General features: G+C 38.7%; 1 protein-coding gene across 1 annotated transcript in view; it reads left to right on the forward strand.

Annotated features, from left to right (window-relative positions):
• LOC134792220 (disintegrin and metalloproteinase domain-containing protein 10) overlaps positions 1 to 13056 on the forward strand; it is an 89989-nt gene that overhangs the window by 40637 nt on the left and 36296 nt on the right. The window contains exons 2-4 of the mRNA XM_063763473.1: positions 413 to 612; positions 1440 to 1506; positions 10471 to 10665. Of these exons, the coding sequence (XP_063619543.1) occupies positions 413 to 612; positions 1440 to 1506; positions 10471 to 10665 (462 nt within the window). The remainder of the gene's footprint in view (positions 1 to 412; positions 613 to 1439; positions 1507 to 10470; positions 10666 to 13056) is intronic.

The following is a 13056-nucleotide window of genomic DNA, read 5'->3' on the forward strand; positions in this document are numbered from 1 at the left end:
TCTGCATCCGCAACATCCCTGGTATTTACTAATAATATGTGAAATTTAAAACGAGGGTATTTAAAGTTGATTGACAGCTGATATTAATTCAATAATTGAAACTACGCAGTTTACACAAAAAAGTCGACATTTAAATTAATATGCCGTTAAGTGGATTTAAATTTTATTTGTTTATTAATTCGATTTATATATCAAATGTATACATAATAAAGATAAACAAGGTGTACAGCACAAATAGCTAAGCGAGAGTGGTGTTTAAAATTATGTAAACACAGCTTTATTAAAAATATTAAGAGAATAAGAGCGTTGCTGCTGAATACACGTAATACAAAGTCATCAAGGCGTCTCGAATGTCTGAAACAGTGGAAAAATAACAAGTACCTTTGCATAATGTTTTTCTCTTTTGTTGCAGCAACCCGTCGCGAACTAAGCGAATACATCACATACTACGAGCCGCTCGACTACGACGCGAGCGATTTGCACGAGCAGCACACGCGCGCCCGTCGCTCCACAGACGCACCCGCCGACTTGCGGCTCAAGTTCCGCGCACACGGCCGGCGGTTCCACCTGCGGCTCCGGCGCGACCTGTCCGCCTTCCACGAGGACTTGCAGGTTAGTACATCATAATCATCATATAACACGAGCGACTTGCACGAGCAGCACACGCGCGCCCGTCGCTCCACAGACGCACCCGCCGACTTGCGGCTCAAGTTCCGCGCACACGGCCGGCGGTTCCACCTGCGGCTCCGGCGCGACCTGTCCGCCTTCCACGAGGACTTGCAGGTTAGTACATCATAATCATCATATAACACGAGCGACTTGCACGAGCAGCACACGCGCGCCCGTCGCTCCACAGATGCACCCGCCGACTTGCGGCTCAAGTTCCGTGCACACGGCCGGCGGTTCCACCTGCGGCTCCGGCGCGACCTGTCCGCCTTCCACGAGGACTTGCAGGTTAGTACATCATAATCATCATATAACACGAGCGACTTGCACGAACAGCACTCGCATGGATCTCCACAAGATCCGCGCGCCTGATAGATTAATACAACAAATAACAATCCGCTGAAAGACGTCCACTGCCAGAAAAATACCTAAGACATGAATACTTGATTATACTAGAGCAAAAGTGCGCTTTGTAGGTGAACATCTACTTGGAGTTCGTACGCGATAACTCATCCTAAGCTTGCAAATTACTCTGCGAAAAGTCCAGAGTTGATGCATGTAGTGCATAAGACGTTTTAACGATTTGCATTTCTTTACAGCTTATACTCACTCTTCAAGAATGTTGATAATGTTATGCTTTACCTACAGGATGTAGGACAGAACAAAGCTGGAATACTAAATTGAAAATAGTTTTGGAAATTGTTCCTCTACACGATATTGCGGCCGCTTGGCTGCTACCGTAAATAATTTTAATGAATTTTCCGTTGTTTCAGGTGGAGGGCTCACAGGGGCAAATACACAATGTCGACACGTCGCACATATATCACGGGGAATTGGCTGGTAAGCATTAAATATTCTGTTATAAAGCAATAAAACAAGCAACGTCCTTGGTGAGAGATTATGTGGAAGGACGCAAATTAATAACTTCAATCATAATGATGAAATTCATCATGATTGACCAAGGACGTAGGTGCGATATATTTATAATATTTGACTCTTTGCTTCTAGTTTTTTGAATAAGGCTTAAAATATATTCAGAATTTGCCACGCTAACAAGCATTGGTTCTTAGTAACTCATTATAGATAATTTCGAATAAACTGCAACCGAGTTACAAAAAGTTTAATCAAATTATCTGGAGAACATTCTTCAAGTATTTGTAACTTGTCCACACCTCCGTCAACGGTACCTGTATAATGTGGGAACCATTGTCTCGGAACGGAAGTACATACAGCGCGTATAAGAATACCCCACTCATGACAATGAGTACAATTAAAATAACTCGTGCAGTCCCTAGTGCAGATCGTAAAGTAGCCGACAAGGAGTCGAAGTTTGCTAGGTGGCGTGCGGTGGTCGGGCGCAGCACCCATTGTGAGGAGAACACTGCGAACACCGACGTTATCTAGAGCTCAGATATAACGCCATTGTTTGACTCACCCCCAGAGAAAATTTAATAAGTCCCGCTCGGAGCACGTCGCTCGCGATTGTGTTTCTCTTTAATCAAACAGGAGTCAAACACCGCTCGCATCGCATCTGCCCGGCCCGTGTAAAATTGAGCGGGCCGATCTCTCGTTTTGAACATTAATAATGGGTGGAGAGCACTAAAACATATTTCTTTTTGCAATTACTGTCGGGATGGCGTCAAAGTCCCGGCTAATTGGGAGCTTTCCGAGCTTTCGGCGGCCACTCGACTTTTAATGTCGGCGAACGGACGGAGCCGCGCGGCAGAGCTCCCGCTCCGCAAGCTTACCTTTGCTACCTAAAGACGCTATGTAAATAATTACTCCGTCAGAATATTTGCCCCGACATTGTCCTCATTTCGTAATGTAAATCAAATGCTTTAGAGGAATTCAAAATATTTCAAATTTCTGAACAAAATTGAAGGTAACGTTTACTGTGTAGGTACGAAATGTCTTCTGAAATTATGTAAATAACGGTTACACTCATCCCGTGCAGGGCATGCGAGCCGTACTCGTATAATTAGATATTGATTTGGGCCCCCATCGTGCCAGCGATTGCTGAATGCTCGCCGTCGATAACTTGATAACCGTTTGACTGTTGTCACGGTCTCATGGACATATAATACGTAGGTACATTACATAATAGGGGTGATGATTCCTTTTGTGTGTGCTTGTGTTATTCATTCGAGCGAAGACTACAATCATAATTTGGTTATCGCTTTCGTTCGTGTTTACAAGTATAGCCGCAGCATCGCACCGGTGTGGTTATGATCGCGAAAGTTTGGAACAGTGCGAATGGATAAACTTGTGCGGAGGGCGTAGCGGCATCGATCGCAGTTCGTCGCCCTACTTACACCGGCTCTATGCACTTTGCTACCGAGTCGCGATTATGCATACAGGCCCTACGACCAGTTGTCGCTGTAAACGCAGATATGTCTGAATGCGACCGTTATCAAAGGTCGAATACTTACTTGAACGTTTCAGGGCGAGCACAATCTCGCTTCTGTCTACCGACGCAGCCGCGACTCGCAACCCATTAATTATTTATTTATTCCTACATCTGTTCTGGAGCAACATTTTGATTTATCTGAATACAATTTCTTTTATCGTCAATTTAGTGCTAGCCAAAAAGCAAAACAAATAACTTCCTATTCGATTCCAAATGTATATTAGATCTAATAGCTATAAAGGAAATGCATACATAAAATATGAGGGGACGATCGCTTCCTTCCCGATAGAAATTACCTGTTTCTGTGCCACGGCCTGAACTCATATATGGACATTATTGGTTTTATCACCTAAGCATTTTTATAAAAATTGTTATTTGACCGAAGTACACTACACTTTCGTCAGGTATTACAATCTGGTTGCCTAACTTGTCATATTATGCTATCACTTCACTAGTGTACTACATATTCTGTGACATGTTTTATTACCCGCGATGAAACAGACGGTATAAACATTAAGCTATACTTAAGAGCCTGTTTGTTTGTTAGTGTTTATGGACAAAAATGAATTTTACAGTACATATGGTCCTATTTTCCCGCACTAGTGCGTAAAATAGCACTTTTCTTGCGATGTCAAAATTTAAAGGACCATATGTACTGTAAAACGTTGTACGATACACGTGCGAATAGGTAATTCGCAGCTCGTGTCGATTTAAAACTCTCCCTTCGGTCGTGTTTTAATTTATCGCCACTCGTTTCGAATTTCCTCTTTTCCGCACTTGTATCGTAAATAACTATTTCCATCATATTCAACCGTCTCCAAAACGGTTCGCAGTGTACGTGATAGCAATGTTTCTTACATAGGTTACTAACTCACTAAATGGCGCTGTTATCAGTCGGGGGTTTTTATATGTAAGTACCGTAAAACGGGGTCAACAGAAATCGCGGGGTGAATAGAGAAATATTGAACTTTTTCTTTCAAGTTGTTTGTTATATTTAAAAACGTACATCTCTAAAATTAGATTTTTTGGAATGCGTATATAGTAGACTATTTATTCTCTACGTTGATACCAAAATAACTTAATCAAACTGCCTAAAAGTTAGATTTTTTTGACTCTTAAGTAAGGTCTCGCCGAGGTAAGAAATGAAGCCTGACTGAACTTTGTTCTAGCGGTAAATGTTTTGACATCAACTAAGTAAAAGTTAGCTAACCTGGTAATATAGTACCTATCTGTTATCTGTAGTACCTAAATAATAAATAATATCACTAATTTTCTCTATAAAGAAGCATTATTTTGCAAAATACTAATAACAAGCAATTTTACGTGATAAAGGGGTCAGTGGACACGCATATGGGGTGAATAGTTACGCCATAGGGGGTGATTAGATATAACAAAGGGGTGTAAAGACACGCCTTGGGGGTTAAAAGACACGAAAAAATATTTTGTGTGAAATAGCTGTTTAACAGATGTATATACCATTTGCCAATAGAGTATAAAAATAATAATGACCAACTTCGATGCCTATCACAACCAAAACTTAATATTTCTATTCACCCCTTTCTTGTCTCTATTGACCCCGTTTTAAGGATATGGAGAAAACAGGTAGTTTTCTCTGAATTGGGTGGGTAAAAATTTATTTCACAAATGCAACATTGGGGAACTAACCAAGACTCAAAAAATGATATAAAAAATTTTACTTTTATCATTTGGATTATTGGCGAAAATCGTCCTTGAAGTTGAAAATCGTGTCTTTTCACCCCGTTTTAAAATTATTCAGGATTTTGACTCATGGAGACCCTATACATCTCTAAGGATAATTTGATAAACTATATAATCTTATAGTTCTGACACCTAGAGGCATTTACACCTATAAATATGTTGTTGTATTTTTTTTGTGTTTTCGTATCTGTATTTTTTTAATATTATTATTATAGTTTTTTATGTAATTCGACATTAAGAGACCATATACATCTCTAAGTAATTGTAATACGTTAGTTTGAATTGGTAGTTGCAGTTAGTTGTATTTTATAAAATTGTTGATGTATTGTTATTATTTTTGCTTGTAACTATGTAAATTCAATGTTGACGTGTAAAAGTGCTCATGTGGCCTATTTGCTGAATAAATGTTGAAGTTTGAAGATTGTGTTTGAGCCAGTAAATGTTTACAGTAGGTAGGTACCTACATATTCGTTTTCAACACCAACAAATAATTTTAATTTTTGTTTCAAGTACCTATACGTTGTATCGAGTTCCTATCGAATATATATTCGCCTCCATGAATCCATTGAAAAGTATGTACCTACTTTTCAATGTATTTTAATATCCTCATGGATTAATGGAAGCATATTTTCCAGCAAGTAATAAAATACTCTATGATAAATAAAATACGCCCGCTCCGCCATGTACGGGAATTTTTCTGCCACTACAGCTCTTAAATTCTACTGAAAACATTTTCGGTGCCCTGCGGTTTACGAAAGCATTTCGCTTCTCCCTATTTACTTTTCGAGCCTTTGTAATTTTTTCGTGATTTCAGACATGCAGGATTTCCAAGACCTATGTTTTGTTTTGTGAAAGGTTTACGAGTTAATACCTACACGTGTGTCAGTGACACGTGCCTAAAGTCCTAAACCATAATTTGGAGACTTAGTAGTATTTGGAGCATTCCACGGGCTGTCCCGTACAAACGCATTTATTTCGAATATAAGAACTTTTTTTTCGGCGTTTAAAGCCGACGATTATTTTTCAGGTCATATTTTTGACCAGTTACGGAAAAAGAAACTGCTATACCTGGAAATCTTCAGAAAACTCGCGTTTGTACGGAACAACGGTAGACAATTTCATGGAATGCTCCATTTAATCTAACCTTATTTGAAAGAGCTGTACCTTAATAGGTACCTACTGCTCTTTGCGTTGTAATTTGCCACCGCTACTAATGATATCTTGATATCATTAACTAAAATTGACAGGATAAGATTTTAAAAAGTGATTTCATAGTGCACTATGAAATGGGGTGCATGGATTGTTGAGTAAGTAATTACAATGGTTTGAGGACATTGCACCGTTGGGAATAATTTACTGATTTTACCGTTAACTTAGCTTTTCCAGCCTTTGTTAAGTTAGCTCTGGCTGCATCAAAAAAATACAGTTGATAGATTCAACATGACACACACTCATGGCAAACAAACTTTTTGTTTGATCTGTTTGAGTATGCGGATGCATGCAGTCAAACTAATCATATTGTCAGAGCAAAACAAATGCACCTAGCCACAATGAGCTGTATTGGTTTAGTTGCGTGACTAGGTTCCGCTATGGGGGGAATATTTCACACGGTAACCCTCTGCTCTGGCGTTGATAAACTGGACGGACAACACTGCAATTTCATTCCCGCGTAAAAACAAAACTGCTTTATCTATCTATCAGGTGGTCAAGGTAGAAAGCTTTTCCCAAAGTATGTCTAAAGGTTACCAAATAACATTGAAGCTTGGATGTAAGAATTATATACTTATAATTTGTCAAGAAAACACCCTTCAAAACCGCTTCTCGACATTATCAGAAATAGAACTATATAAAATAGTAATGTCTCTTGATGTCCATTTCCGGATTATTATTAGGCACCTAATGCTACATTTTAGCAAGCAAGGTGTGACGTTTTGTCATATTTATACGTGATTCTTAAAATACTTTATGGTTGAAATATACTATCATAAACCGTAAGTGTTCATACCGAATATAGGTAATTATATATATATACCGATACCAAGCGGTGTCGTCGTCTTTATCGGGCGATACACGCAACCATCACCGGCCCAGAAGCTACAAAGACAAATGACATCCGTCGCTCCATCGCGTACTTCAACTAGTAACTTTATCTACTTTAGTTACTGAATCTAGTTTACGAGCGCTATCATGTTACGGTGCAATTATAAAACTAGTTACATGAGTAACGTGGTGAGTCATTTCATTGCATTTGTGACGATAGGCCATGGGCTTGACACGCGCAGATACACGTGGACCGTACGCGATTAGGCGTAACGTATAACATATGCCCGGAATTAGTACCGTACCATTTCCATGACTATTACCATTGCAGGTGGCAATGGCATGGCTAATTTTTATTTAACGGTACATATTGGCCGTTATGTACCTATTTATTGTTTATTTGTCGTGTTACACTTACACACACGTATAAAAAGTGGTCAATTGGTAAAACGTCAATTTACAAAGAGTTTGTAAATGTCAATTATTGGTATATTTACTAGGACATGTTCAATGTTGGTATTTTCAATGATAGTTGGCTAAATACTTTTTTAATTGTGTTTTATTCTATACGTTCTTAAAAAAATATAAAATACAGCAGATAACTTGTCCTTGGGTAACAAAAGCTCCGCGAAGGATGATCATAAATAATGATAACAAGATTCTCAAACAAGTTATAATGTCTTACCTTTTTGATTGGTATAATTACAAGCCTTAATATCTCCTTAATGAGCTTACTGTGGTGGGCCTAGGTCGATTTTTGTAAGATTGTCCTGTAATATATATTTATCATCAATTCATCATTGATGGCGATTCGACCTTTATAATCTGCTAAAAGTAAATTTATGGTTGAAGAAATGTCACTGTTGACAGCTAACAGATCATATCCATAACCGTCTCATAACAAGATTATCATTACTTACTTACCTATCAAGTTCGAATCGCACTCATTGGATTATCTCGGACATGTTATGTATTGTGTACAGGTTCGGCAGTCGACGTAACATGTGTTTTTTTTGTCACTAACTCCTGCCTATTCAAACTCATTATGTCTGTCTATCCGACCTATCTGTCCATTTACTTTTCCTCGCTCAATCTCTTAGATAACTATATCGGAACTGATTAATGATCGTTACAAATTAAATGCAGTCAATAGAACGATTTTGTTTTGGCTTGTTTCGACCCCATCGGATCTATTTAACGACACTGTTGATTTATTGCTACGTTTGCGGCCATTGCCTAATAGCGCTCGTCTGTGCTTAGCGAAAGTCAACGAACGGAGTGACCCCACGATTCTAAGTAAGCTTCATAATGACCAGCGACGAGTAAGGGTTGATTCCGATTGATTGAAACGCTAACGGTTAATTGCTATGCTTGAAGTCAGAAAAGGGAAGTTATATTCATTACATCGTCCACATGTGACCGGTTAACGTTAAATGTGACGTATGTATTCGAACATTTAATACCTCGTAGATTTCGTATTGTATCTCTCTCAGTTACTTAAATTAAAGGTTAGCTGGAAGAGATCCCTTAAGGTGATAAGTTCGCCTTTGTACACATTTACTGTATTCTCTCTGTGTTATGTACTTGTTTTGTGCAATAAAGTGTTTACTATTACTATTATATCATACTTTGTATACCTATATAAAATTACAGTACACAATACAGATCGATTCATCAGATGCAGAATTGAGGGAAAGGGAATGAGACATCTATCATAGTCTGAGTGACGTTCTGCCATATGAACCTATACTATTATCACGCCCATGTATATTATTATGACGTACACACGTCTATCTCTTCTATTTATGTACGTCTACGCCAGATTTAGTAAATCGACTTCACATTTTACAATGACGTTTTTGAACCGACCCTAACACTTAGCATTTTCATTGTTAGCTGCATTTGGTTACAAGAGTGCTCTACTTGCACACTCGATGCTGCTAAGATTGCAAATTTCTCAGAGCCCGGCCGTCCAGCCTCGCAACTTGCCCACTAAGGGTCTCCTAAGTTGTCGGGCTATACTTATGCGGTTGTGGTGTTCTTGCGGAAAAGTAGCCGATAACCTACATAACTTAGCTGCTTATAAGAGTTATAAGTGGCATAAGAGGGCCGACTTATCTAAAACAGATCCAATTAGTAAAATTCCTTTGGGGCTATTCATAAATTACGTCATTTCAAATTAGGGGGGGGGGGGTCTGGACATCGGATGACGGTAGCATGAAGTAGGAGGAAATGGGGTCATTTGAAGCATGATTTTTGGATGATTATAAGGGGGGGGGGGGGGTCAAAAATCGTCAAAAATCGATGACGTAATTTATGGACAGCCCCTTTTACGATATTAATATGCAGAACAACAGAACTTAATTATTACTTGACATGCCAAACTCCATTGTGTTATTGTGTAAACAGGTCTTGCTTCGCTTTTTTTTCCTTAATTATAATTACATATGTACTTTGAGGAATCCTTGATAATTAACATTAAAAACAGTTATGATTAATGATACTCGCAGACAATACAAAATGCAAATTTCATAGGTAGCTTCTTCACGTCCGGTTTAAAAAAAGAAGATTGCTAAGATCAATTAAAGATAACCGGAATTTACCTAGCGCATACCATGTATGGATTATTCATATTATTATGCATTTATTAATTTCAAGCCATTAATTTTACTTACTGAAATTAATACCCACTCTGTATATGGCAGTTGGTATTTTTTTAACTTTTTCATTGGTTCGTATAACTTGTTCGACCTGACAGTCTAACCCATCTCTTTTGTATTGTTCTAGATAGAATAAACTCGTAGGTATGTCTAAAGCTGAAGTTAGACAGCTAAGATTCCAAAAGAGACCAAAGATTTAACACGTCAATGAAGGAGTCATAATATATGTCAAAAGTCATTTACTAGATATCTCTACTGGAAAACACATGGATACTATTCCTACATATATCCACTCGTACTGTTGCTTGACAGTATTTGTATACAAATTTAAAAATGTTATCACCTTATGTACATAATTCAACTATGTTCTCGCAATAAAAAAATATTGATTGATTGATTGATTAAACTCGACAAATCTCATTACAATATATGTATGTATGACACGACCTTATTATGGCTTTGGATTAAAGCTTTTAAAGCCTACATATTTTACAGCAAATTTGCAATGGTCAGTTAAATCTGCAACAGGAAGGTAATTGATTTGATTGCCTAAAATTGACATATGACCTGTGTAAAGCGATATTATAATATAGGTATCAATTCGGTCAATCAGTTACGCTAACCCCTGTCGCATAACGTTCCATTTTTCCACAAATACGAACTAGCGACCCGCCCCAACTTTGCATGGGTATAAACCTTAACAAATTTTCCACCTAAACCTTCCTCAAGAATCACTCTATTGATAGGTGAAAACCACATGAAAATCCCTTCAGTAGTTATTGAGTTTATCGCGAACATACAGACAAACAGACGCGGTGGCGGACTTTGTTTTATAAGATGTAGTGATAACATTAAAATGCGTAAGAAAAAAGTTATGTTTAAGCGGTCACTTAGTACTTTTTTTCCTTTTCAATTATTATTTTCCTTTGCAATTATAAATCTAGATCACGTAGTCAACCTTTTACTTTTTTTTAACAGACGATCCCCAATCGAAGGTGTTCGGTTCGGTGACGGACGGCGTGTTCGAAGGCAAGATCATCGCCAGCGACGGCGCGTACTACGTCGAGCACGCGCGGCGGTACTTCCCGCCGAACGGCACCCGCTCGCGGGGGCCCCACTCCGTCATCTACCGCGAGGGCGACGTGGTCGACCCGTACGCGCACAGGAGACACGGTCAGTAACGCACTTACAGTTTTCGACGAAGAATACAAAGACACCAATTCGCTAACACGCCGGTTTCGCACGAACCACAGACCAGCCACCGAATTTATTATATGCAATTTTCTGTGGCACGCACGCATACTAACTTAGCGGATTTGTGCTAACGACGACTCTTGGCCCTTAAGTTATGATTGTGAGAGTAAATACTAGAAAATTCTGCGTATTATGGAGTCACAGTTTTGCCTTAGAGACGTGTACTTCCTATTATTTTAGGTCTATGGTCACAAGGTTGTTTGAGAATAAGACATAGAACCGTCATAGAACCCTAAAATCTTCCAAAATAAAAGGTGGCAAAATAATACATTGACAAAAAAATCTAGAAGTTGATACTCAAGTAGGTATCTCCTGCTAGTATTGCAGCATATTATTACTCTATTAAGTATTTGCGCCAATTTGTCACTGGCAATTAAGAAATATTCCGTTTTAATACGACGTGTCTGAATCTAATTCCCAAACGTAATTTGGTTTATGCACGACTAACGGGGTTGAGTTTAGTATCCCCTGCAATAACTCAACTTAATGTCAAAATACTGTCACTGGCCGTTCATAATGAATGGGCCATTGGACGCGGGTATCGCACCAGTTCCGTTTCGCAACATTAGATATGTAGTGCAACTGGATTAGTTGACGCAAGGTCGTTTAACAAAGTTAAATCCCATTTGCCTGCGGCGCTGTCGTCGGCTGATTGCGGCTGGTCACCGCTGGGGAGCCATTCTAGAAGGTTGCCGAACTCGAGCGACTCGTGGGCTTGTCAGTTCAATGGCCGTTGTAAACATCTGAAATTCTGATCTGAATGTGTATTAATAATTCAGATAGGTCGATGTGGTCGATGGTCATAGAAGTCTGTCGGATAAAATTGACTGATTTTTAACAACTGACATTCTGAATTTAAGGATCTGAGACTTTAAGATCGGAATTAGGCATTCAGTATTCTCTGATCAAAGTTCTTATCACCTCCCACTTTGTGATCGGAATTTTATTATTTATATAATAACAACGGTTAGAGCTTGAACATATCTGCAAATTAACAATATATTGGTATTGGAATAACGTCTGTATCGGAAAAGTTACCTGCCCCTGCTGTGCCAGATAAATGTTTACCACTACGCTCCGCGAAACTATTAACAGACCCAATACATAATCATAATCAGCTACATATATTTTATAGGAAACTTCTACGTTACTTAGTAGTCTAAAAAGAGAAATACCAGGAATAAATTCAAGTTGTGATGTAGAATTTTACAGTGGCCCGTGAATTTTTTTTACACGAGTATCACGACGATATAGAAGACAGAAGTACATTATTGAAAGTCGGTTGCTAAACATTATTTGTGTTTTCGACTGCACCTTATAATATCTACAAGTAGAAACACAGCTCAAGACAGTGTAATGAATGTGAGAGAACCAAAGAATTGATTAAATCTAAGTACACCGATTACGAACAGTTCATTCGCTTACTAACTTTGTCGCTGACTATACCTAGCCGTGTCGCTACGTCACGGAATAGTGTTCGTTCCCTGTTCAGCGCAGTTAGGTCGCGTTTAATTACCAGTTGGCACACCAGCAGAAAAATACACGGCGACTAAATAAACGAAGCCTGACATTGTTTTATACAGGCTATACCGCTGAAAACTAATTCAAATTCGTGTTAAATATTTATCCGGCCGTAGGCTTCCAGAATGGTAATTTCGTGTCAACAGTATTTGCCCGTGCATTTTTGCCGTTTCAATTTTAGCTGTTGCAAATCCATCACTGCGGCTGCTACCAACCCAAATGTGCGACTCTCGTGGAATGCATAAGCACAGACCTACCGAGCTCCAATTTAAACGTTCCGGAATGAAAGGGATTTTGTTACCAAAATGAAAAATTCACATTTACGGAATGACATTGGTTACCGTGCCGTAAGTGACGCAACGCAGCCTCGCAATTCGGTTAATTTTACTCGAATTCAGTGCAGGAGTAATGAGTTCGTGAAAGTGGATTTTCACAAAGTTAGTAAATAACATTCTAGGTAGCTGAATTACTGGTAACCCGCGAAAACAAATTGCTATTTGGTAAACAGGAAGGTTCCTTTTTTAGCTACATTTATTTTCATTACGAGTTATTGACTGTTACACCCGATTTTTCCGATATGTATTTTATTTACTTTTCTGATTCGGTATCGGGTACTATTGGTATTAACGTCAATTATCATAAAAGGTGTTTCAGCTTTACAAGCAGTATATTTAGCTATATTAAAACACATTCATGTATTCTTAAGGCACATTCTATTAGTATGCAATAGCATGAATAGCAGAATAACAATTTCCGTCAGATAGTAATACACACTGAAAAAATCACGAC

Source organism: Cydia splendana, chromosome 7 (assembly GCF_910591565.1).
Source record: "Cydia splendana chromosome 7, ilCydSple1.2, whole genome shotgun sequence".
Taxonomy (NCBI): domain Eukaryota; kingdom Metazoa; phylum Arthropoda; class Insecta; order Lepidoptera; family Tortricidae; genus Cydia; species Cydia splendana.